Source organism: Salvelinus sp. IW2-2015, linkage group LG19 (assembly GCF_002910315.2).
Source record: "Salvelinus sp. IW2-2015 linkage group LG19, ASM291031v2, whole genome shotgun sequence".
NCBI classification, from domain to species: domain Eukaryota; kingdom Metazoa; phylum Chordata; class Actinopteri; order Salmoniformes; family Salmonidae; genus Salvelinus; species Salvelinus sp. IW2-2015.
In genome coordinates, this window is record NC_036859.1 from 677,994 (window position 1) to 702,386 (window position 24,393).

Below are 24,393 nucleotides of genomic sequence, written 5' to 3' on the forward strand. Positions count from 1 at the left end.
GTATGAAAATGTGGATACCACCAAACCCTAGGCAAAAGACTGTGCAATAACTGCAGACCTCATCTCTCAGGCCCCACCTCATCTCTCAGGCCCCTCAGACTCGTGAGATGGGCCTGACACATGAGATGGAAGCGTAATAATTTTTTTCTGTTGACCAAAGAGAAGATGGTGTCCAAACGACTGACAACACACTTTAGGTCTAAACAAATACGCAATGAACATATGAACAGCTGTTCTGTTAACGTTGCATTTGCTATCCAACGCGTCAACAGATTACACATAAGCAAAAACATGGCACATTACAGTAATTATACCACAATGATGGCATAGCATAAAATAAAGTCTTAATAGTTTAATTTCCCTTTTGACCCACATTTTAATCGCATAGAGGCTATTAATAGAACTACTGGCAAAATGTCCTGCCGTGGATTCCGGTGCAATGAATCAGAAAGCATGATTAAGTGCTGAGAGTGGGAATAAGGTTGGGATGACAATCGTATGACATCCCAAAGAGGATGAGCTGACTTTATTGTAGCCTACTAAATAGTCACATGAGCCCTATGAGTCACTCACACACTGCTTCCACCGGTGTGCCTGCCAGCAGTTTCCCCCAGGTAGCGTTTATATAGCCTTAATTGCAGTTCATAATATAGGCTCTTTTGGACTTGAGAAACTGGGCCCAGTCGGATAGATCGAGCAAATGACCTTACACATGTGTATGCATAGCTATGTTATGATTATGATCATAACAGAAAATCATATCAAATTACATACGGATTTCAGATCTTCATTTGACCTGTTTCGTTGCAGGAGGAGAATAATTCTGCAGCAGGAGGATTTGAATGTCTGAAGAAATATTTAGAATCGGTGCCAAGGGGCAGCTGGAAGCGGTGTTTTTATACAATGCAGTACCATACCTACATTGTACCTCATAGACAATCAGGGGAAATCCAGAATATCAAAAGTGTCACCTATACACAAGCATGAGATGAGAGGGGCCAGAGCGATGAGGGGAAGGAGCCTGACGGATGAGGTGAGGACTGAGAGATGCCTGCAGCACAGAGGCATTCAGACTGCCTTTGCTGGTGTACAGACGAACTGCCGAGGAAAGTTTTGCTTTTGGTATCCATGGCATGTGGCATGTGTTACTAAGTGGACTGTCCAGGTTAAAATACCTGTAGTATAAGCCTAGTAGGTACTCTGATGCTCCAGCCACCAACACAACCTATAATTGCTTGACAACTGAGAACTCTGTGACAGACTCAACAGCCTCCCGTATTAATTTGGCGCAGGTTCATGTCACAGTATTGATAGCTCTTGTAATTAAATAAACTAATTGGATAAATATATATTTAAAAAAAAATCTAAATACTGTACCTCTCCCACTTACTCCCCCATCTGCTCTCTTTCTCCCTTCCTTAATTTCTCCCTCTCTCTGTCCTGTTCATCTGTATTCTTGTCACATTGGGACATCCTGTCATTAGACCGCAGCGTTGGGTGATATTAAACAGAGTGCACCTCTCCTCCATGTTGTCTTTGCATCCCAAATGGTACTCTATTCCCTATATAGTGCACTATTATTGACCAGGGCATATAGGCTCTGGTCAAATGTAGTGCACTATATAGGGAATAGGGTGCCATTTGGGACTTAGCCTGTGTGTTCTATTACTGAAGGCTGGCATAACAGACTAGCTAATGAAATTGTTTACAGTTCTTGTTGCTGACAAACCCTGTTGCTATGACTCAGACCTGACTACCAACTGAGAAACAGGTTACCAGGAAATGAGAGAAATGACTTAGGTTATTGTTATTGTCCTACCTTTTATTTAAAATGACGCTTTAATTCAAAAGGGACGGATTAAAGGTTTGACCCTTTATTTCCTCTGACATGCTGTTCTCACCGTTTCCATCCTTTTCATCAGCTCTCGCTCACTCGCGCTCTCGTTCACTAGCCCTCCCGCTCTCCCTTACTCGCTCTCCCTCTTTCGCTCACTCGCCCTCCCACTCACTTGCGCTCTCGCTCACCCTCCCGCACTCGCTCACTCGCCCTCCCGCTCACTCGCCCTCCCGCTCACTCGCCCTCCCGCTCACTCGCCCTCCCGCTCACCCGCCCTGGCTCACTCGCCCTCGCTCACCCGCCCTCGCTCACTCGACCTCCCACTCACTCGCCGTTCCGCTCACTCGCCCCCCCGCCCTGGCTCACTCGCCCTCCCGCCCTCGCCCTCCCTCTGTCGCTCCCTTGCCCTCCCGCTCTCGCTCACTCGCCCTCCCTCTGCCGCTCCCTTGCCCTCCCACTCTCTTACTATCGCTCACTCGCCCTCCCGCTCTCCTACTGTCGCCCACTCGCCCTCCTACTCTCGCTCACTCGTCCCTCCCATTCTCCTACTTGATCTCTCGCTCTTAATTTAACCATCAATTTGATTGAGTCGTGTGCATGCATGCGTTTGCTGGTCTTTTCCTTATTAATACTGCGTATGGTATGAGGTGAGGCTGGTATATCTAGACCTTTAGAGTGACAGACTCACACCGTGTCAATGTAAACTGGGTTGGTATTATGTTTCTGTGCTAGTGTGGATCAGCAAATCATAGTACCCTATTCCCTACATAGTGCAGTACTATGGGATTTGGACCTGGTCAAAAGTAGGTAACTATATGGATTATTCCACGAAAAGAGTGCCCTTTTGATATGTTAAATAGATATTTGCACCAATATTTAATTTAAAAGCCTGTTATATTAAATAAAGTGCCCTTTTTAATATAGACCACATGGAGAATTCAATACATCTGATTTTTAATATTTTTTTTATATGAAAAGGCTTGCTAATGTGCCAAAACTAAGCATTTTTGCATGTCCCTCTGTCAACCCTGTCACTCTAGGAAGATTTTAACCCACTTAATCCCAAACTGTCACCATCATTGTAAAGCCCTAGTTAATTGTTGCTTTGACCGTAATTTCTGAAGATTTATTTACATCTGTCTGTCATTTTAAGTCAACCCACTGGGCACAGACATCAATTCAATGTCTATTCCACTTTGTTTCAACGTCATAATGGAAAGGACGTGAAAAGAACGTTGATTAAACCCGTATGTGCCCAGTGGGAACCCTGTTATGTTAACTGAACTCTCGTTTTAATATGGTTCAACTATTCCTTTCAACAGAAACATTGAGCATCTAATAGTCAAATCAGAGTGAACTGGTAATCTTTGGCCATTTTCTGATGTTTTGTGGTGGGAAACTGAGCGGAATGAGCATAACGTCAACCCTGTTACCCATAGACTTGCATTGAATTACCACTCCCAGTTGCACACACTATGCTTCCATTCCCCCTGTCACAAGAAACCGTCAACCTTGTTACTTCATTTGAGGCACTTACGGCAGTCTTTTTTTATTTAACCTCTTGGTGGTAAAACATGTTTGAAGTTTAACATGTGCCCTTTTTATGACAATGTTAAAATGAGGTTACAAGTTACATTTATCAAAAGGCATTGAATTGGTGGAACTACCCATATAGGATACCATTTGTGACTCAGTCACAGGCCTTTTTTGTTGTTGTCATTTAGCAGACTTTTCCGGAGCGACTTAGTTACTGCATTAATATTAAGATAGCTAAGTGGGACAAGCACATATCACAGGCATAGAAAGTCGATTTTTCCTCAATGTAGCTATCAGTCGAGTCAGAGCTAGAAGGAGGGGTCAAGTGCACGTTTCAGTGTTTGAAGAGGTAGGGTTTGTGTTTTTCGGAAGATGGGCAAGAACTCTGCTGTCCTAGCTTCAGGGGGAAGCTGGTTCCACCATTGGGGTGCCAGGACAGAGCGAAGCTAGGACACTGGGCTTAGCGGGAGCTGCCCTTCCGTAGAGAGCATAGCCTGAAGGTAGGGAGGGTCAGTTCCTCTTGCTGTTTCGTCGGTAAGCACCATGGTCTTGTTGTGGATGCGAGCTTCCACTGGAAGCCAGTGGAGTGTGCCTAGGAGCGGGGTAACTCCTGCAACGTTCTGGATAAGATGCAGGGGTCTAATCCAGGACCAAGTGCCTGGATTAGGACCTGCGCTGCTTCCTGTGTTGAGGTAGGGTCGTACTCTACGGATGTTGTAGAGCATGAACCTGCTGGACCGGGTCACTGCTTTGATGTTTGCAGAGAACGACAGGGAGTTGTCCAGGGTCACGCTAAGGTTCTTTGCACTCTAGGAGGGTGACACTGTGGAATCGTCAACCACAATGGAGAAGTCTGAGTGGGCAGGTCTTCCCCGGGAGGAAGAGCTGTTCCGTCTTGTTGAGCTTGAGGTGGTGGGCCGACATCTAAGTTGAGATCTGCCAGGCACGCAGAGACGCGTGTCGCCACCTGGGTGTCAGAAGGGGGGAAGGAAAAAAGTATTTGTATCATCCGCATAGAAATGATAGGAGAGACCATGTGAGGATATGACGGAGCTGAATGACTTGGTGTATAGAGAGAAGAGGAGAGGGCCTATAACCGAGCCCTGTGGGACACCAGTAGTGAGAGTACATGGTGAAGACACAGATCCTCTCCATGTCACCTGGTAGGAGCGATCTTCCAGGTAGGATGCAATCCAAGAGTGTGCAGAGCCTGAGACGCCCAGCCTTCACGGTGTTGCAGGCAGCGGATAGATCTAGGAGGATGGGAACAGAGGAGAGAGAGAGTCCGCTTTGGCATTGCGGAGAGCCTCCGTGACACAGAGAAGAAAAGTCTCGGTTGAGTGACCCCTCTTGAAGCCTGACTGGTTAGGGTCAAGAAGATCGTTCTGAGAGAGAGATAACGAGAAAATTGATCAGAGACTGCACACTCAAGTGTTTTGGAAATAAATTAAAGGGATACAGGTCTATAGTTTGACGTCAGATGAGTTGAGTGTTGGTTTCTTGAGGAGGGGAGCAACTCGGGCCATTTTGAAGTCAGAGGGGATGTGGCCAGGGATGAGTTGATCGGGGAAGGGAGAAATCTGAGTTGGTTGGGGATGGGGTCGAGCAGGCAGGTTGTTGAGAGACCAGACCTCACTAGTCGCAGGATGTCGTCTGGAGAGAAAGAGGTCAAGGGGTAGGGTAGTTTTGTGTGAGTGAGACCCGTGGACTCAATAAGCTGAGTGAATGAGGAGCGGATGTCGTCAACCTTTTTTTCAAAATGGTTGACAAAATAGTCCTCAGAGGGAGAGGGGTGGAGGATTAAGGAGGGAGGAGAAGGTGGAAAAGAGTTTCCTAGGGTTGGAGGCAGAAGCTTGAAATTTAGAGTGGTAGAAAGTGGCTTTAGCAGCAGATACAGAGGAAGAGAAGGTAGAGCGGAGGGAGTGAAAGGATGATAGGTCCTCTGGAAATGTTGTTTCTCCATTTTCGCTCAGCTGCCCGCAGCTCGCAATGAGTCATGCAATGAGGGCACCTGTTGGGCGAAAGATGCAATGTTAAGCTTGAGTGGACAAGTGACAGTGACAGCATGGAATTCAAATGAGGAGATGGACAGAGGAGAAATGAGTAGACCTGTACCACCACCGTGATGACCAGATGCTTATTGGACTATGAGAGAAAACGTAGTCAGATATGAATAAAGAGCAGCTGGTGTAGCGGTGTTCTCTGGGGTGATCCATGTCTCCGTCAGGGCCAAAACGTCAATGGACTGAAGGACAGCATAGGCTGAGGTGAATTCTTGCCCGCTGTTTGGCAGTTCCAAATACTGCCAGAAACACGGAGTTCCACATGGATTGTGCGTGCAGGGTACACTAAATTAGAATAGTTGTAGCCAAGGGACGGGGAGCATCTGTAAAGCCTACAGGGAGAGGTGCGAACAGGTATAGAGAACACACACATAGTTGACAAAGCTACATTAGTTGTAAATAATTAGGTAAGATACTCAAGTGAGAGAGTGGTGTGGAGTCTTTCTCTCTGTCCTTCCTGGAACAACTCTGCAGAACCGTCATTGTTTCGGCGACCTTCTTAGTTATGCGACCGAACCGAACACTAATAGCTAATTGCCTAGCATAGGTGAAACCACTCCCCCTCCAATACAGACACTGATGACTAAAACAAGTCACAAATTGACCTGCCTCTTGATCCTGGTTGATGTGTCAACAACTATCTGTAAGTTATGAGCAGGCAGCAGTTCCCACAAGCAAGTAGGCCTCTGGGAAGACAGGCAGCAGTTCACACAACAAGCAGACCACTGGGAAGACAGGTAGCACTTCAAGTAGATGGCCCTAGCTAGCAAAAGAACTGTACTAGACCACAACAGATGAAGACAATAAAATTATACTTATCACTCCTTATCACAGCCCTGATTCATTGGGCTGGCCTTTGTTTGGATCAGCAGAGGGTGTGACTGCAACAATATCAACAGAGTTACACTGTTCAGAATAGAGGTCGACCGATTAATCGGAATGTCCGATTAATTAGGGCTGATTTCAAGTCTTCATAACAATCGGAAATGGGTATTTCTGGACACCGATTTGGCCGATTTTTAATTTATTTCATAAATTTTTTAAACCTTTATTTATCCTTTATTTAACTAGGCAAGTCAGTTAAGAACACATTCTTAATTTCAATGGTGGCCTAGGAACGGTGGGTTAACTGCCTTGTTCAGGGGCAGAACGACAGATTTTTACCTTGTCAGCTCGGGGATTAAATCTTGCAACCTTACAGTTAACTAGTCCAACGCTCTAACCACCTGATTACATTGCACTCCACGAGGAGACTGGTAAGGTAAGTTGCTAGCTATCATTAAACTTATCTTATAAAAAAACAATCAATCCATCATAATCACTAGTTAACTACACATGATTGATGATATTACTAGTTCATCTAGCGTGTCCTGCGTTGCATATAATCGATGCGGTGCGTATTCGTGAAAAAGGACTGTCGTTGCTCCAATGTGTACCTAACCATAAACATCAATGCCTTTCTTAAAATCAATACTCAAGTATATATTTTTAAACCTGCATATTTAGTTAATATTGCCTGCTAACATGACTCGTTGCGAACTGTGAAGACTATTTCTTCCTAACAAAGACAGCCAACTTTGCAAAACGGGGGATGATTTAACAAAAGCACATTTGCGAAAAAAGCACAATCGTTGCACGACTGTACCTAACCATAAACATCAATGCATTTCTTAAAATCAATACACAGAAGTATATATTTTTAAACCTGCATATTTAGCTAAAAGAAATCCAGGTTAGCAGGCAATATTAACCAGGTGAAATTGTGTCACTTCTCTTGCGTTCATTGCACACAGAGTCAGTGTATATGCAACAGTTTGGGCCGCCTAATTTGCCAGAATTTTTCATAATTATGACATAACATTGAAGGTTGTGCAATGTAACAGGAATATTTAGACTTAGGGATGCCACCCGTTAGATAAAATACGGAACGGTTCCGTATTTCACTGAAAGAATAAACGTCTTGTTTTCGAGATGATAATTTCCGGATTCGACCATATTAATGACCTAAGGCTCATATTTCTGTGTGTTATTATGTTATAATTAAGTCTATGATTTGATAGAGCAGTCTGACTGAGCGGTGGTAGGCACCAGCAGGCTCGTAAGCATTCATTCAAACAGCACTTTCGTGCGTTTTGCCAGCAGCTCTTCGCTGTGCTTCAAGCATTGAGCTGTTTATGACTTCAAGCCTATCAACCCCCGAGATTAGGCTGGTGTAACCGATGTGAAATGGCTAGCTAGTTAGCGGGGTGCGCACTAATAGCGTTTCAAACTTCACTCGCTCTGAGACTTGGAGTGGTTGTTCCCCTTGCTCTGCATGGGTAACGCTGCTTCGAGGGTGGCTGTTGTCGATGTGTTCCTGGTTCGAGCCCAGGTAGGGGCGAGGAGAGGGACGGAAGCTATACTGTTACACTGGTAATAATAAAGTGCCTATAGGAACATCCAATAGTCAAATGTATATGAAATACAAATCGTATAGAGAGAATTAGTCCTATAATTCCTATAACTACAACAACCTAAAACTTCTTACCTGGGAATATTGAAGACTCATGTTAAAAGGAACCACCAGCTTTCATATGTTCTCATGTTCTGAGCAAGGAACTGAAACGTTAGCTTTTTTACATGGCACATATTGCACTTTTACTTTCTTCTCCAACACTTTGTTTTTCCATTATTTAAACCAAATTGAACATGTTTCATTATTTGAGGCTAAATTGATTTTATTGATGTATTATATTAAGTTAAAATAAGTGTCCATTCAGTATTGTTGTAATTGTTATTATAACAAATACATTTATTTTTTTTACATCGGCCGATTAATCGGTATCGGCTTTTTTGGTCCTCCAATAATCGGTATCGGCGTTGAAAAATCATAATTGGTCGACCTCTAGTTCAGAATAGGTGACTAGGCTCCGTATCCATCGATCTTTTATTTTCCTTGTCAATCAATCTCTCTTTTCTCAGTCTGCGTTATTCATACTACATGGTATGCGGTCACTTTTGACAGAGTCACTGTTCAGAACAGGTGAATGTTGATCTATCCACCTCTCTCTGTCTCAATCAATCTCTCTTTCTCATCAATCTCTCCTTTCTGTCTGCAGGCTGGTAAAACAGGACAGCATCTTTATTCTTCTCTAACCTTTATTCTGGTAATGTTATTCTGGCTGAATAAAATTGCTCATTGTTTGCTGTCCCATGAATCTTTATCTGAGGCTTTGTCTCTGTTGTTTGGGATTGGGGAGTAAGTGTGTGTGTGCGTGCGTGCGTGCGTCACCGACTGACCTATGTGCTTGACACGCGCTAGTCATCAACCAGACCACATTACTCTCTCCTTCTTCGGGGGGAAAAAAACAGATTTGATTTTCAAATCTCAATCTTTTTCAGTCGATCGGAAGATCACCATTTTAGGCTGTCAGACTCTCCTCGTCTCATCTTTTCTCTATCTGATGCTTCTGCAATCATTTAGCAGCTAAATACCCACCGTGTCATGGTAGTGGAGTGTTAATGACCAAGCGACCAGTACACCACCACCACATTCCCTAGGTCTACATTTCAAATGGCAGGCTATTCTCCTTATAGTGCGCTACTTTTGACCCTACATGGTGTACTTTTTTTGACCAGGGCCCCTAGAGCACTGATCAAAAGTAGTGCACTATATAGGGAATGGGGTGCCATTTGGAGGACAAAGCACATTGACTTATGTGTTCTTAATTGATGCAGTAAGCCTGAATGGGGCTTACTGCTCTGGTCAAAAGTAGTGCACTATATAGGAAATAGGGTGCCATTTAGGACGGACCCCGTATGTGGCTTATATTGTCCTGCTATGTTAAGCTAACAAGCAAGATAACAATTCTTACTAAATTACTATATTTAACTACGTTAGGGATTAATATCACTTCCAGATACCACAGAGCACTCCTTTTCTCTCTCTCTCTTTCTCTATCTCTTTCTCTCTTCCCCCACCCCCAGTGAAATTATTTTGTGGTCATAGTGTGATTTCCTGATTACCCAATGTTGTCGTAAGAACAGCTGGGTAATAGTGCTGATAGGATTGTCCCTGTTTGTTGTTGTTTTGTTTTACATTTTGAGGGAATTAGGGTGTGTGTGTGATCCCCCTAATGACATAAAGAGAGCCAGGCATTGCTTCAGCATTCCTCCCAGCCTGCATCATGTGATCAGATCCACAACACTCAGTAACATGAACCTGTGTGTGTGTCTGGTTGCAGGCTCTCTTCAGGCAGATTTTCCCTTCAGCCCTGGGATTCAAACCGTCAACCCTCTGGTTACTCTCGAACCGCAAGGCTAGCGCTGCCTGTCCGCCTGTTCTCTCCATATGCCCATTGATAAGCTGTAACTGTTGTTGTGATTTCACACAGCGGCCCTGTGGCTTGAGTCGGGACCCCATTCACAGGTGCGTCTGAAATGGTATCCTATTCACTATATAGTACACACTACTTTTGACCAGGGCCCATAAGGTTATGGTAAAGAGTTGTGCACTGTATAGGGTGCCATTTCGGACGCAGCCACACACAGCATTACTAAAGGACCCAGAAACAGAGAGAACTAAAGTCAGACTGGCAGCTCTTTTCACTGCTCCATAGTGGGCAGGGCTAAGCAGAGGAACCCCATACCCTCTTCACAGTACTCAGTCAAAACAAGTTGAGCTGTACTTTATTGGCCTGATTACGCTTAAATATTGCGACAAGGCATGTGGTAAAAAAACGGTTAATTACTGTTTGCAAAACAATGTCCATACATGCTAGAACACTACATTGCAAGAAGATATGTGATAATATGCTAACCATAATGCAAAAAAAATCTGATTTCACATCTGATTGCCACCTAAACTCTCAAGTTTCGGGGGAACTGACTGTGTGTGTGAGTAGGGCTCCGACGGGCCGACCGCTTCTTGCCTCGTGAATGACCACATTACTGGTTAAAGGGACGTTTCTAAAAGTTTCATTTAGGCTTGTGGCGGTCACGAAATTTCATCAGCCGGTGATTGTAAAGCAAATAACTGTCGGTCTCACGGTAATTGACCGGTAATTAACATGAACACATTTAGCATCTCCTGGCTTCCACACACAGCCTAAAAGCCACTGATGCAGACCTTTGGAACATCTACATTTTAGAAAAGTATAATAAATCCATGTAATATAGCCTGCAATCCATTATTTATTTTAGACAGGTCTAAAGAAACATGAAATGAAGAATATGTAGTCTATTTCAGAAGAACAGAATAGCATATTCTGAATTGTCCTTATGTTAGGCCCTGATCTGGCTATGCCATATGGCTCTGGGCTACACTAGCAGACAAGATTTGCTTAGAAGTCCGTGTCATTATTTTATAGTATGAAGAATACAATTGAACAAAGCTGAATAATTTAGAAAGGATATTTCCTCAAAATGATTTGAAGGAGTCCGCACATGGGGCTATTCTGTGTTGAGCGGTTAACAAAGAAATAGGTACTCCTATATGCTTAATTTAGATTTATTAATGTAACTTTTGTTGTTCTACAAACATTGGGCTATATGTTTTGATTTTTAATACATTGGGGAAGGGGGATACCTTGTCAGTTGTACAACCGAATGTGTCTTCCGCATTTAACCCAACCCCTATGAATCGGAGAGGTACGGGGGACTGCCTTGTAAGGCTGCATGTTGCGACTCTAATGATGATTTGAAAAAAGTAATGAGCCCTGCACGCAGGCTGTACACACTTCATCAGTCTCTCATTCGATAAGCTTTTGAGAACACATTCTCATTTACAGCAACAACCTGGGGAGAGAAGGAAAACTGAGGATGATTAAGTGACCGTGATGGTATGAGGGACAGATTGGGAATTTAGCCAGGATACCGGGGTTAACACCCCTACTCTTACGATAAGTTCCAGGGGATCATTAGTGACCACAGAGAGTCCGGACACCCGTTTAACATCCCATCCGAAAGACGTTACCCTACACAGGGCATTGGGATATATTTTTTTTAGACCGGAGGAAGGGGTGCCTCCTACTGGCCCTCCAACAGCATCTGGTCTCCCATCCAGGGACCGACCAGGACCAACCCTGCTTCGCTTCAGAAGCAAGCCAGCAGTGGGGTGCAGGGTGGCATGCTGCTGGCATACCACCCTGCACTTGATAATGCCTCGAATTTCCCATCCCCTGTGTGGCCGTAATGCACCCTACAAAAAATCTGTGCCTTTTGCGGTCCTTGGCCGTTGTTCTCTTCTCCCTGAGTGCTTCGTGCACCAAAGCACCTCTCACTCACATGGTTCTCCATCACGTGATCATCATGTGATCTCACAGGCTACAAGTGAAGACAGACACTTCGGGGACGCAACTGTGCGCGTCCTTATCCAATTCCGAGGTACATATTGAAGATATTTGGAGGAACTGTCCACATTTACTTTTCATCAGTCTACAAGATGAGTAGGCCTAATGAACAGCAAAAGCACTAGCCTATGTCAATCTACTATCCCCGATTTGTACAAAAGTTGGCCTATTCTGTGTGAGAAATAAATATTCCAAACATAGTCTGGGACAGTTGTGGGATGCGATAGATCCCAAATTAATACAACCACTCCCACCAAAAAAACTTTTACACAATGAGGCTGATGCAACAGATCAGAACGTTTAGCTTAAAATGTAAAAAACTATTAGGCTATTTCTTCACATTATAAGCGCAGCAATGCGCACACTGCAGTAGGCTATAAGCGTGGATGTTCCATTAGTGGGAAAATACCATTATCAAACGTGACCACAAATGCCATTATGCATGTAATGCTTTTATTGTAAAGGTCCGTTTTTATGGTAAATTATCTTCCCCGAACTTGAAACTCACGTGCTGCTTATGTATGCCAGTTAGGAAATATACCCGTTGTAAAGCGGATTAATGTGCTTCATTTTAAGAAGTTATTTGGCCACTTTAGTTGTCATGCAAACCTTATCAAAACATATAGAACTATGGGCTAGGCTACGTACACATATATGACTATGATTAGAAAAAGTAGCCCAAAAAAATGAGTTTCTTGCCTTACGCTGGGCATCATTCACAAGTGATAATATATAATTCACAAGTGATAGGCTAATATTGTCACCCATCAGACTATTCTTGATTTGATCTCGTCTTTACATATACTAAATAATATATGTGTGAAATTTGTTTTGATTTTAGAATGGACCATTATCATGCACATGTCTCGAAGAAGGGGGAAAATACATGTAATCTATGCACTTAAATAGCGAATGAAGGATGCTTTTCCCCTGGTTCATTTTCATGCCAGCCAGGTAAGGTAAAGATAAGCAATGTGCTTAATATTAGGGAAGTTGAGAAATAAATATAGAAGGCCTGGCCTATAGAAAGCTGATGGGATCCTCCTGTTTTTTTAAGAGGCCATCACTCTGTTTTCTCCAGCAGTTGCATAGCCTATAGAAATGTTTGCACAACATTTACATTGATGTCAGAGTGATTAGAGGACGTGTTGTGAGTTCGAATAATATACAAACGTGTTGTGAGTTAGAATACTTGGATAATCGTTATGATTGGAGGATAGCTGTGGGTTATCGAATCAGGATCCACTCCTCTGTTCTCCTCAAGGTCATTAATGATAAATGTTCATATTTGTAGATGGCAGAAAGGCCAGTCTCTTTGACAATGACAAGGAGTGGAATGTTAGCAAAAGAGACTGGTACTCAGGCTAGAATGTCTCTGCTCTAACCGAGAAGTTTAGTCTTGACATCTAGCCACTTAGCTAGCAAGTTAGCAAACCAAATAGCATTTCTCATTTGCTAAGAATAATCCATCCAGCCGACCGGTGTGGCTTATCAAGAAGCTGATTAAACGGCATGATCATTACACAGGTGCACCTTGTGCTGGGGAAAATAAAAGGCCACCTTTAAAATGGGCAGTTGTCACACAACACAACGCCACAAATTTCTAAAGTTTTGAGGGAGCGTGCAATTGGCATGCTGACTTCAGGAAAGTCCACCAGAGCTGTTGCCAGAGATTTGAATGTTAATTTCTCTACCATAAGCCGCCTCAAATGTCATTTTAGAGAATTTGGCAGTATGTCCATCCCGCCTCACAACCTCAGACCATGTGTATGGCTTTGTGGGGCGAGCGGTTTGCTGATGTCAACGTTGAGAACAGAGTGCCACATAGTGGTGGTGGGTTTAGGGTATGGGCAGGCATAAGCTACAGACAACAAACACAATTTGCATTTTAGGGATGGCAATTTGAATGCACAGAGATACCATGACAAGACTCAGAGGCCCATTGTCATTCCATTAATCCACCGCCATCACCTCATGTTTCAGCATGATAATGCACGGCCCCATGTCGCAAGGATCTGTACACAATTACTGAAAGCTGAAAATATCCCAGTTCTTCCATGGCCTTCATCCTCACTAGACATGTCACTCATTGAGCATGTTTGGGATGCTCTGACGTGTATGACAGCGTGTTCCAGTTTCCAACAATATCCAGCAACTTTGCACAGCCATTGAAGTGGAGTGGGACAACATTCCACGGGCCACAATCAACAGCCTGAACAACTCTATGACTATCTGTGACCGGGTATCTGTGACCAAGGTATCTATGACCAACAGACGCATATCTGCATTCCCAGACATGTGAAATCCTTATATTAGGGCTTCATTCATTTATTTACTCAGTAAAATCTTGGAAACTGTTGCATTTATATTTTGGTTCAGGATAATTTATTTGCCACATCTTCGATTTCGTAGCAATCCCAGTGGCTTGTCCGAAATGGCATCCTATTCACTATATAGTGCACTATTGACCAGGGCCCATAGGGCTCTGGCCAAAAGTATTGCACTATACAGGGAATAGGGTGTCATTTTGGACACAGCCAGTGTCTCTCCTCATGACAATTCCTCGCTGCCACACTGACAAGAAATGGAGTGGGTCAGTTTTTGTATGTGTGTGCGTGAGTGTGCGCGCATCAAAGTGAAGTGTCTGTCTGTTACTATGTGGCTCAGATTTCCTTTTCATGCATGCTGCCGCTGTGTGAGTGGCTGAGAGCAGTAGCAGTGTCTCCAGCACTTAAACGGTTAACTCTCAGCAGCTCCTCTTCTGAGTGGGGAGAGGTCATTTGAATGGCTAGCTTCCCCAACCAGACAACACATTGGTTAAAGCTGAGGGTGGATCTGCGGCTGCCGCTGTACTACAGAGTGGAGTCTGCTCCCTTCACTGGATCAGGAGTCTGTTTGCTGTGTTTAGGCCTGCAGTCTGTTAGAGGGAGCGGCAGTGTGTATGTGTATTTTTATTCTGGGGCGGGGGGGGGGGGGGGGTCGTCTGTGTTGCAGCTGAGTTGAGAGACTGGAGAGGAAAGGGGGAGGCAGAGGGAACACCCAAAATTCAGAGAAAATACGTCAAGATGATTTTATTGTCGATGTAACCTTCTCATTCAGAAATGTGTGTATCTAAACCCCTCTGTCTAGGATTTGAACAGAGGTAGGGAAACATTTGATGCAGTTCTATTATCTGTCATTACCCTACTTTTACACAGATAAAGCATAGCACTTGTGCTGGTAAAGGAGTTTATCACTCAGTAAGTGATGTCAGTCACTTATTTTTCTCATTTCTGTTTTGCTCTGCATTTTCGTAGAGCTATATATATATCTGTAAGTGTGTGTGTGCGCAGTTTGCTTGTTCAGTCTGTTGTTAATGCACACAGACTCCAACAGTCCTTGTGGCCTGACCTGAGCCCCTCGTTAGGCTGCAGGTCAATCTTAATCTGTCTCGATAGGACTATATGGGATGAGCTAATCTGGTGGACAGGCAAGTCAGCAAGGTGTTTACTTCTCTCTGACACACACACTGCCAGTGCCAACTGGCTCTGCACCTCAGCGATGGCACTGAACTTTACTGTGTGTGTGTGTGTGAGCACTCAACCAGTTTATTCTTGGCAGCTTGGCACTAGATGAAGAGTGCGCCTGCGTGTGTGCGTGTGTGTAGCTAGGTCACATTGTTAGAAAGAGGCCAAGGCATCAGTAGCATTCAGTGTCCTCACAGCAAACCTGGGTCAAACACATACACTGAGTGTATAAAACATTTGGAACAACTTCTTCATGTTGAGTTGCACCCCCTTTTGTCCTCAGAACAGCCTCAATTCGTCGAGGCATGGACTCTACAAGGTGTCGAAAGTGTTCCTCAGGGATGCTCTCCCATGTTGACTCCAATGCTTCCCATAGTTGTGTCAAGTTGGCTTGATGTACTCTGGGTGGTGGACCATTCCTGTTAGGACTCGAATGGCACTAGAAACTGGAAACTTGAGCGTGAAAAAACGGTGACACACTCAAACCGGTGCACCCTGGCACCTACTACCATACTCTGTTCAAAGGCACTTCAATCTTTTTTCTTGCCCATTCACCCTCTGAATGGCACACATACACAATCCATGTCTCAATTGTCTCAAGGCTTAAAAATCCTTAACCTGTCTCCTCCCCTTCATCTACACTGATTGGAGTGGGTTTAACAAGTGACATCAATGAGGGATCATAGCTTTCATCTGGTCAGTCTGTCATGGAAAGAGCATGTTTTGTACACTCATATATATCAAATTCTGAGTGAGAAAGTTAGACGCGCAAATATCATACCGCCCAAAATGTTAACCTCCTCTGTATTGTAATAATGAGAGGGGGGTATGATATTTGTGCATTTGTAACTTTCTCATTCATCATTATTCATGACGAATTCAGGATTATCTGAATTCATGGTAGCATCCACTTTAATGTAGAAGTGTTTAGAAACATATTCTTATTTACAATAAAAGTGACTCCAAAATGACACACTACATTATTTACCATTCATTTCTATTGGGCACAAAATGATCTGAAACACAACCAAAACAAACAGCAAAATGCATCCAACAAATTTGTAGAGTCACAAGCTAGATGTAGTGATTGCGTGCTATGAATATGGGACTAAATGCTTAACTTTTTACTACTTTAATACACATACAAGTGAATTTGTCCTAATACTTTTGGTCCCCTAAAATGGAGGGACTATGTTTAAATTTAAAAAAAGGGATGTAATTTCTAAACAGTTCACCCGATATGGATGAAGATATCCTCAAATTAAACCTGAGTCTGCACTTTAACCTCATAGTCATTGTATCATTTCAAGTCCAAAGTGCTGGAGGACAGAGCCAAAACAACAACAACAAAATTCACTGTCCCAATACTTTTGCAGTTCACTGTAGGTGAACATCCCCTTTCAAAACGTTTCCTAGGTGGAAACGTTTTGAAACCGAGTGAAACGTGCAGATATTACCTGAACGCTTTCTCTCTATGTAAATCTCTATGTAAATCCTGTCACTAACCCCCCCCCCCCCTTCTGCGCTCCCACAGTGTGCCCCCCCAGCTGTAAGCACCGGGCCTGCACCAAGGACAACCAGTGTTGCCATGAGTCATGTCTGGGGGGCTGCTCTGAGCCCCAGAACAGCAGCAGCTGTGTAGCCTGCAAGAACCTCCAGCACCAGGTACAGTATGGAGGAGTTCAACACACTTTTCTCAGAATCGATTACTTGAATGTTGATGTGGATGCTTCTATGTACTACGCAAAGAGAAATACATTGTAACATTTGTTGCATGGCAATGAAGTTTTCATTCGTCAAGAATTCAAATTCTTGTATTTTATTAACCTGTAGATTTATTAACCTGAGTTTTCCCTGTGAAATATAGTTGGGTGCGTGCGTGCATACTAGACACAAGCTTACTTATCTATTGCTGGAGGGGGGGAAGCTGAATCAAAACAGAATCGTGTTTGTTTAAACTTTATTTAAAGATATGTCTGTCCAGCAATGGAAAATAGCACTTAAATGTGTTATACTGAATTTAATTGATGTGGATGCTGTCCGTCAACTAAACAACGAATTCAACTCATCCCTATTCCCTAATACCAGGAGGCCTGTGTGGACCGCTGTCCCCAGGGATACTACACCTACAGGGGCTGGCGCTGCGTCCCCTTCTCCTTCTGCCAGGACCTCCACAACAAGTGTAAGCAGAGCAAGAGCAGCGACTGCCATGAGTATGTTATCCACAATGGAGCCTGTATACCAGAGTGCCCCTCCGGATATACTACTGTCAACTCCACCACGTAAGTCTACCTACTGTATATTCAACTCTACACCACGGTCAACTCCACTATGTAGGTCTATAACACAGTACTATACACCACCATCAACTCTAGAACGTAAGCCTAAGTACTATGTTTGTATGCTGTGTGAATTATATTGTCAACTCAACAATGAAGGGCAAGTCTACTCCATACACCATTTAAAATATCCACTACCTAATGTTAATACTAAAGTGAAAACCATAACATTTGCATTTGCACAAGATGGGGTATGGGAAAGGAGCTTGTACATGTGCAGTCGTCTCAATACGTACGCGTCTGCAGTCGTCTCGATACGTACTCGTCTGCAGTCGTCTCAATACGTACTCGTCTGCAGTCGTCTCAATAGGTACGTGTCTGCAGTCGTCTCAATAGGTACGTGTCTGCAGTCGTCTCAATAGGTACGTGTCTGCAGTCGTCTCGATACGTACGCGTCTGCAGTCGTCTCGATACGTACGCGTCTGCAGTCGTCTCGATACGTACGCGTCTGCAGTCGTCTCGATACGACAGCAGCCACCATCGAAGCAGCGTTACCCATGCAGAGCAAGGGGAACAACTACTAGAAGGCTCAGAGCGAGTGACGTTTGAAACGCTATTAGCGCGCGCTAACTAGCTAGCCATTTCACTTCGGTTACACCAGCCTCATCTCGGGAGTTGATAGGCTTGAAGTCATAAACAGCGCAATGCTTGACGCACAACGAAGTGCTGCTGGCAAAACGCACGAAAGTGCTGTTTGAATGAATGTTTACGCGCCTGCTTCTGCCTACCACCGCTCAGTCAGAAACTTAGATACTTGTATGCTTGTATGCTCAGTCAGATTATATGCAACGCAGGACACGCTAGATAATATCTAGTAATATCATCAACCATGTGTAGTTAACTAGTGGTTATGATTGATTGTTTTATATAAGATAAGTTTAATGCTAGCTAGCAACTTAACTTGGCTTACTGCATTCGCGTAACAGGCAGTCTCCTTGTGGAGTGCAACGAGAGAGTCAGGTCGTTATTGCGTTGGACTAGTTAACTGTAAGGTTGCAAGATTGGATCCCCCGAGCTGACAAGGTGAAAATCTGTCGTTCTGCCCCTGAACAAGGCAGTTAACCCACCGTTCCTAGGCCGTCATTGAAAATAAGAATGTGTTCTTAACTGACTTGCCTAGTTAAATAAAGGTATATAAAAAAATTAAAAAAATTAGATCGGCAAATCGGCGCCCAAAAATACAATACGTACGTGTCTGCAGTCGTCTCAATATGTACGTGTCTGCAGCCGTCTCAATACGTACGTGTCTGCAGTCGTCTCAATACGTACGTGTCTGCAGTCGTCTCAATATGTACGTGTCTGCAGTCGTCTCAATACGTACGTGTCTGCAGCGTCTCAATAGCGTAACGTGTCTGCAGTCGTCTCAATACGTACGTGTCCTTGACGTGTCTCAATATGTACGTGTCTGCAGTCGTCTCAATACGTACGTGTCTGCAGTCGTCTCAATACGTACGTGTCTGCAGTCGTCTCAATACGTACGTGTCTGCAGTCGTCTCAATACGTACTGTCTGCAGTCGTCTCAATATCGTACGTGTCTGCAGTCGTCTCACATACGTACGTGTCTGCAGTCGTCTCAATAGTACGTGTCTGCAGTCGTCTCAATACGTACGTGTCTGCAGTCGTCTAATATGTACGTGTCTGCAGTCGTCTCAATACGTACGTGTCTGCAGTCGTCTCAATACGTACGTGTCTGCGTCGTCTAATACGTACGTGTCTGCAGTCGTCTCAATAAGTACGCGTCTGCAGTCGTTCAATGTACGTGTTTGCATCGTCTCAATATGTACGTGTCTGCAGGCGTCTCAATATGTACGTGTCTGCAGGCGTCTCAATACGTACGTGTCTGCAGTCGTCTCACATATGTACGTGTCTGCAGTCGTCTCATACGTGTCAGTGTATCAATAGTATGTGTCTGCAGTCGTCTCAATATACGTGTCTGCAGTCGTCTCAATACGTACGTGTCTGCAGTCGTCTCAATACGTACGTGTCTGCAGTCGTCTCAATAAGTACGGTCTGCAGTGTTCTCAATATGTACGTGTTGCAGTCGTCTCAATATGTACGTGTCTGCAGGCGTCCAATACTGTACGTGTCTGCAGGCGTCTCAATCGTACGTGTCTGCAGGCGTCTCAATACGTACGCGTCTGCGGCGTCTCAATACGTACGCGTCTGCAGTCGTCTCAATACGTACGCGTCTGCAGTCGTCTCAATACGTACGTGTCTGCAGGCGTCTCAATACGTACGTGTCTGCAGGCGTCTCAATATGTACGTGTCTGCAGTCGTCTCAATACGTACTCGTCTGCAGGCGTCTCAGTGTGGTTTCAGAGGGTGTTCTGCCAGTTAGATCGAAATGCTGCAAAATCTCTTTGCATTACGCACTGCTAATTTCTGCTGTACAGTACAGCATGACAGTGCAGCACTGCAAGGCTCCCCTGTTGTACAACGACTGTGTGTGTCTGTGCACATGTGCGTGTGCTGCAGTGGGAGTGTGGCGGCGTTGGTTGGCACAGTGTATTCGCTATGCAGACAGTTCAGCAAGTTCAGTGCAGCTAGCGAAGCAGGCAGGGAAAACAGGGCAGTGGTGTGTGCAGTGTTTTGTGTTGGGCTACAGAATAAATTCCTCATAGCATTTCATTTCTGTTTGCTATTGTTGTCTCCACTCCATAGCTGAGTAGCTGAGCCAGTCTGAACTAAGCCAGCTGAGACAGTCACTCATGCAGGGCTAGGCTACAGTGCTCATTGATTTACCAATAACAATGTTTAAGGTCGTGTGTGTGTGTGCTTGTGTGCTTGTGTGCATTCTAATCCTGGCTTGCCACTAGAGAGAAGGATCTGGGTGTGTTTGTCACAGTGACCTTCATCTACTCCCTTGTGTGTGTGCATGCGTGCGTGCGTGCGAGACAGACTCCAGACACACTAATCATTAGTTGGACAGAGATGGGTCTGGCCTCTTCAGGCCTTGGTGTCTTTTGTTACAGCGTGGCTTGCAGGGTGAAAGCTGGGTAGGAGCTGGCTGGGTAAAGACTGGGCTGGCTGTGTGGTTGGGTAAGGGCAGGCTGGAGGGTGGGCCAGGGTTGGTGGCTGGGTAGCTGGAGTCTGATGGCCCCACAGGTTATGGCTTGCATTTCACCACCCATTGTCCTGTCCTCAAATCTCTCCTTCTGTTCTCTATTTCTCCTCTCTCTCTCTCTCTCCTCTCACATCTTTTTCTACTCTCATCCTCTCCCTCCACTATCCCCACTTTTTCCTCGCTCTCTCTCTCGCTCTCACTATACATAATAAGTAGTGTTGTAAGCCATCCCGCCTGCCTATCATTATTGAATGCGTCCCAAATGGCACCCATTTCCCTATTTAGTGTACTACTTTTGACCAGGGCCCCCATAGTGACTATAGTGCACTATATACTGGGGTAATTTGCTGGTTCTACAACAGTGTTGCTCTATCCAACACCACATACCGCCACTCCTCACGTATTAGTTTTAGCAAATCACACACGGACACATGAAAATATGCTACCATAGCTGCAGGAAGAAAGTAGGCCTGACCCCATTTAGTTGACTGTACGATTGTTTGGTCGATAGGCTGTTGATCGACCAATATATAAAAATAAAAAAACAGAAATACCTTATTTACATAAGAATTCAGAATGTTTGCTAATGAGACTCGAAATTGAGCTCAGGTGCATCCTGTTTCCATTGATCATCCTTGAGATATTTCTACAACTTGGAGTCCAACTGTGGTAAATTCAATTGATTGGACATGATTTTGAAAGGCACACACCTGTCTATATAAGGTTTCACAGTTGACAGTGCATGTCTGAGCAAAAACAAGCCATGAGGTCAAAGAATTGTCCGTAGAGATCCAAGACAGGATTTTGTCGAGGCACAGATCTGGGGAAGGGTACCAAAACATTTCTGCAGCATTAAAGGTCCCTAAGATAACAGTGGCCTCCATCATTCTTAAATGGAAAAATATTGGAACCACAAAGACTCTTCCTAGAGCTGGATGCCCTACCAATCGGGGGAGAAGGGCCTTGTTCAGGAAGGTGATCAAGAACCCGATGGTCACTCTGACAGAGTTCCTCTGTGGAGATGGAATAACCTTCCATCAGGACAACCCTCTCTGCAACTCTCCACCAATCAGGTCTTTATGGTAGAGTGGGCAGACGGAAGCCACTAATCAGTAAAAGGCAAATGACAACCCACTTGGAGTTTGCCAAAAGGCACCTTAAGTGTCTCAGACAACGAGAACAAGATTCTCTGATCTGATGAAACCAAGATTGAACTCTTTGGCCTGAATGCCAAGTGTCATGTTTGGAGGAAACCTGGCACCATCCCTACAGTGAAGCATGGTGGTGGCAGCATCATGCTGTGGGGATGTTTTTCAGCAGCAGGGACTGAGAGACTAGTCAGGATTGAGGGAAAGTTCCCCTTCCAACAGGACACCGACCCTAAGCACACAGACAAGACAACGCAGGAGTGGCTTCGAGACAAGTCTCTGAATGTCCTTGAGTGGCCTGGACTTGAACCCGATCGAACATCTCTGGAGAAACCTGAAAATAGCTGTGTAGCGACACTCCCCATCCAACCTGACAGAGGATCTGCAGAGAAGAATGGGAGAAACTCCCCAAATGTGCCAAGCTTGTAGCGTCATACCCAGGAAGACTCAAGGCTGTAATCACTGCCAAAGGCGCTTCAACAAAGTACTGAATAAAGGATCTGGATATTTATGTAAATGTGATATTTCAGTAGATTTTTTAAATAAATTTGCAAACATTTCTTAAAACCTGTTTTTGCTTTGTCATTATGGGGTATTTTGTGTAGATTGAGAGAGAGATAGAGAGACGTTTTATTTTAGTCGGACACAGCCCTAGGAGGAAACACACACTGAACCCAACAACAAAGGTTGGAAGACAAATGTCCTCTTCCTCGATGGAGCTGCCAGAGTGCGCGCGCGCGTGTGGATAACATAGTGAGTGTGCGCGCGCTTGTGTACTCACTAGACCAGGTCATTCTCTCACCTCTCAAACCAGTCAGCATAAAAACTACCTTGACACATCGTGAATGGTTTGGCTCTGTGTTTGAAGGTTGAAGGGCTCGATCAGGGCGTACGACATTGTATACTTCTCTCTTATGAAAGATTGTACTTATCTCCATTGTTAGGTTATAGAGTAGTCCTCTCTCTCATCCTCTCCCTCGCGCTGGGAAGGTTGAGGGGTAGATGAGGGCACCGTAGCTCTTATGAAAGGATTATTGCCTACTTCCTTTCATCGCGAGGTGACTATAAGGTTATTTGCCCGTGTGTGTGTGCGTGCGTGCGTGCTTGCACCGCCGAGTGAGAGTCTGGTTATGTCTGTGAAGTGGTTCCCACCTCCTGTGAGTCGAACTCGGTGACTGTGTGAACTCTCTGTCTGACTGTGTTAGTCTGTGTGTGTTTTCTGACTTGTGTTTGTACCGTATGACCTTAGGGCTGGGAATTGCCAGGGACCTCACGGTACGATATTATCGCGATACTTAGGTGCTGATACGATGTGTATTGTGGTTCTATGTGTGTCACGACTCTATATGTACTGTGATTTTATTGTGATCGGATTTTCCAAACATATTGCTCACTATATGTCTGCTGCTGAGGAACAAGAGAGAGCCATGCGAAAACGAGTTTTGGAGATAAGTGTTAACATGTCGGCCCACCATTTCAAACATTTGAAAACAATCTGGAGTTTTGGCGCAGGTACAACCGATTTAGGGCTAGCTAACGTTAACTACCAAAAATAAAATTGCGATACTCTACTGTATGGATTTTTCCCCCTCATCCCTATCTGACGTGTGTGCTCTCTCCATCTCCTCCTGCAGGTTAATCTGTGCTCCATGTGCTGGGCTGTGTCCTAAGGTGTGTATGGGCCAGAAGATGGTGGACTCTGTGACAGCAGCACAGGCTCTGAGAGGATGCACCGTGCTCAACGGCAGCATGGAAATCAACCTCAGAGGAGGAAGTGAGTATTGTGAGCCCTTGTCTAATTTACTACAGTGTGTGTGTGTGTCATTATGTCACCCCTGCTTGTAACCAAAGTTCCTTCTGAGTTAATAAGGGTTTGATTGTGTGGTGTGTAGATAACATAGCAGCAGAGCTGGAGGCTAACCTTGGTCAGTTGGAGGAGATAACAGGGTATCTGACTGTCCGGCGCTCCTACGCCCTCGTCTCTCTCTCCTTCCTCCGCAAACTACAGGTCATCAGAGGGGACACGCTGATAGACGGGTAAGTTGGCTTTCCTTCTCGTCCTCTTCCTCCGACTTCCAAGCCCTGCAGTTCGCTTCTTTCTCTTTCTGCTCCTCTTACTCCTCCTCCTCCTCCTCTCATATTCTAAACTATATCTGTCAACTTAAAATACACTTAAAAATACATCAGTATAATGTGTCTGTCGGGGTTGGGGACAATTCCAGTAAATTCAGAAAGTACACAGGAATTCCAATTATATTTAATGAATTGGAATTTGGTTTACTTTCTGAATTGACTTGAATTGAAATGGAATTGACCCCAACCCTGGTGTCTGTGTCTTCCCCAGGGGTTACTCGTTCTATGCGTTAGACAACCAGAACCTGCGTCAGCTGTGGGACTGGAACAAACACAACCTGACCATCCTCCAGGGGCGCATGTTCTTTCAACTCAACATTAAGCTCTGCATGTCAGAGATCCGCAAGATGGAGGAGGTGACAGGCACCAAAGACAGACAGCACAAGAACGACATCGTATCCAAGACCAATGGAGACCAGGCCTCCTGTAAGGACCGTA

At 44.6% G+C, this 24,393-nt stretch overlaps 1 protein-coding gene across 1 annotated transcript in view; it reads left to right on the forward strand.

The window, feature by feature from the left end:
• The window catches only part of insra (insulin receptor a), a 102,307-nt gene that overhangs the window by 42,436 nt on the left and 35,478 nt on the right, over positions 1-24,393 (forward strand). The window contains exons 3-7 of the mRNA XM_024010235.2: positions 16,806-16,936; positions 17,360-17,553; positions 23,457-23,596; positions 23,715-23,859; positions 24,167-24,381. Of these exons, the coding sequence (XP_023866003.1) occupies positions 16,806-16,936; positions 17,360-17,553; positions 23,457-23,596; positions 23,715-23,859; positions 24,167-24,381 (825 nt within the window). The remainder of the gene's footprint in view (positions 1-16,805; positions 16,937-17,359; positions 17,554-23,456; positions 23,597-23,714; positions 23,860-24,166; positions 24,382-24,393) is intronic.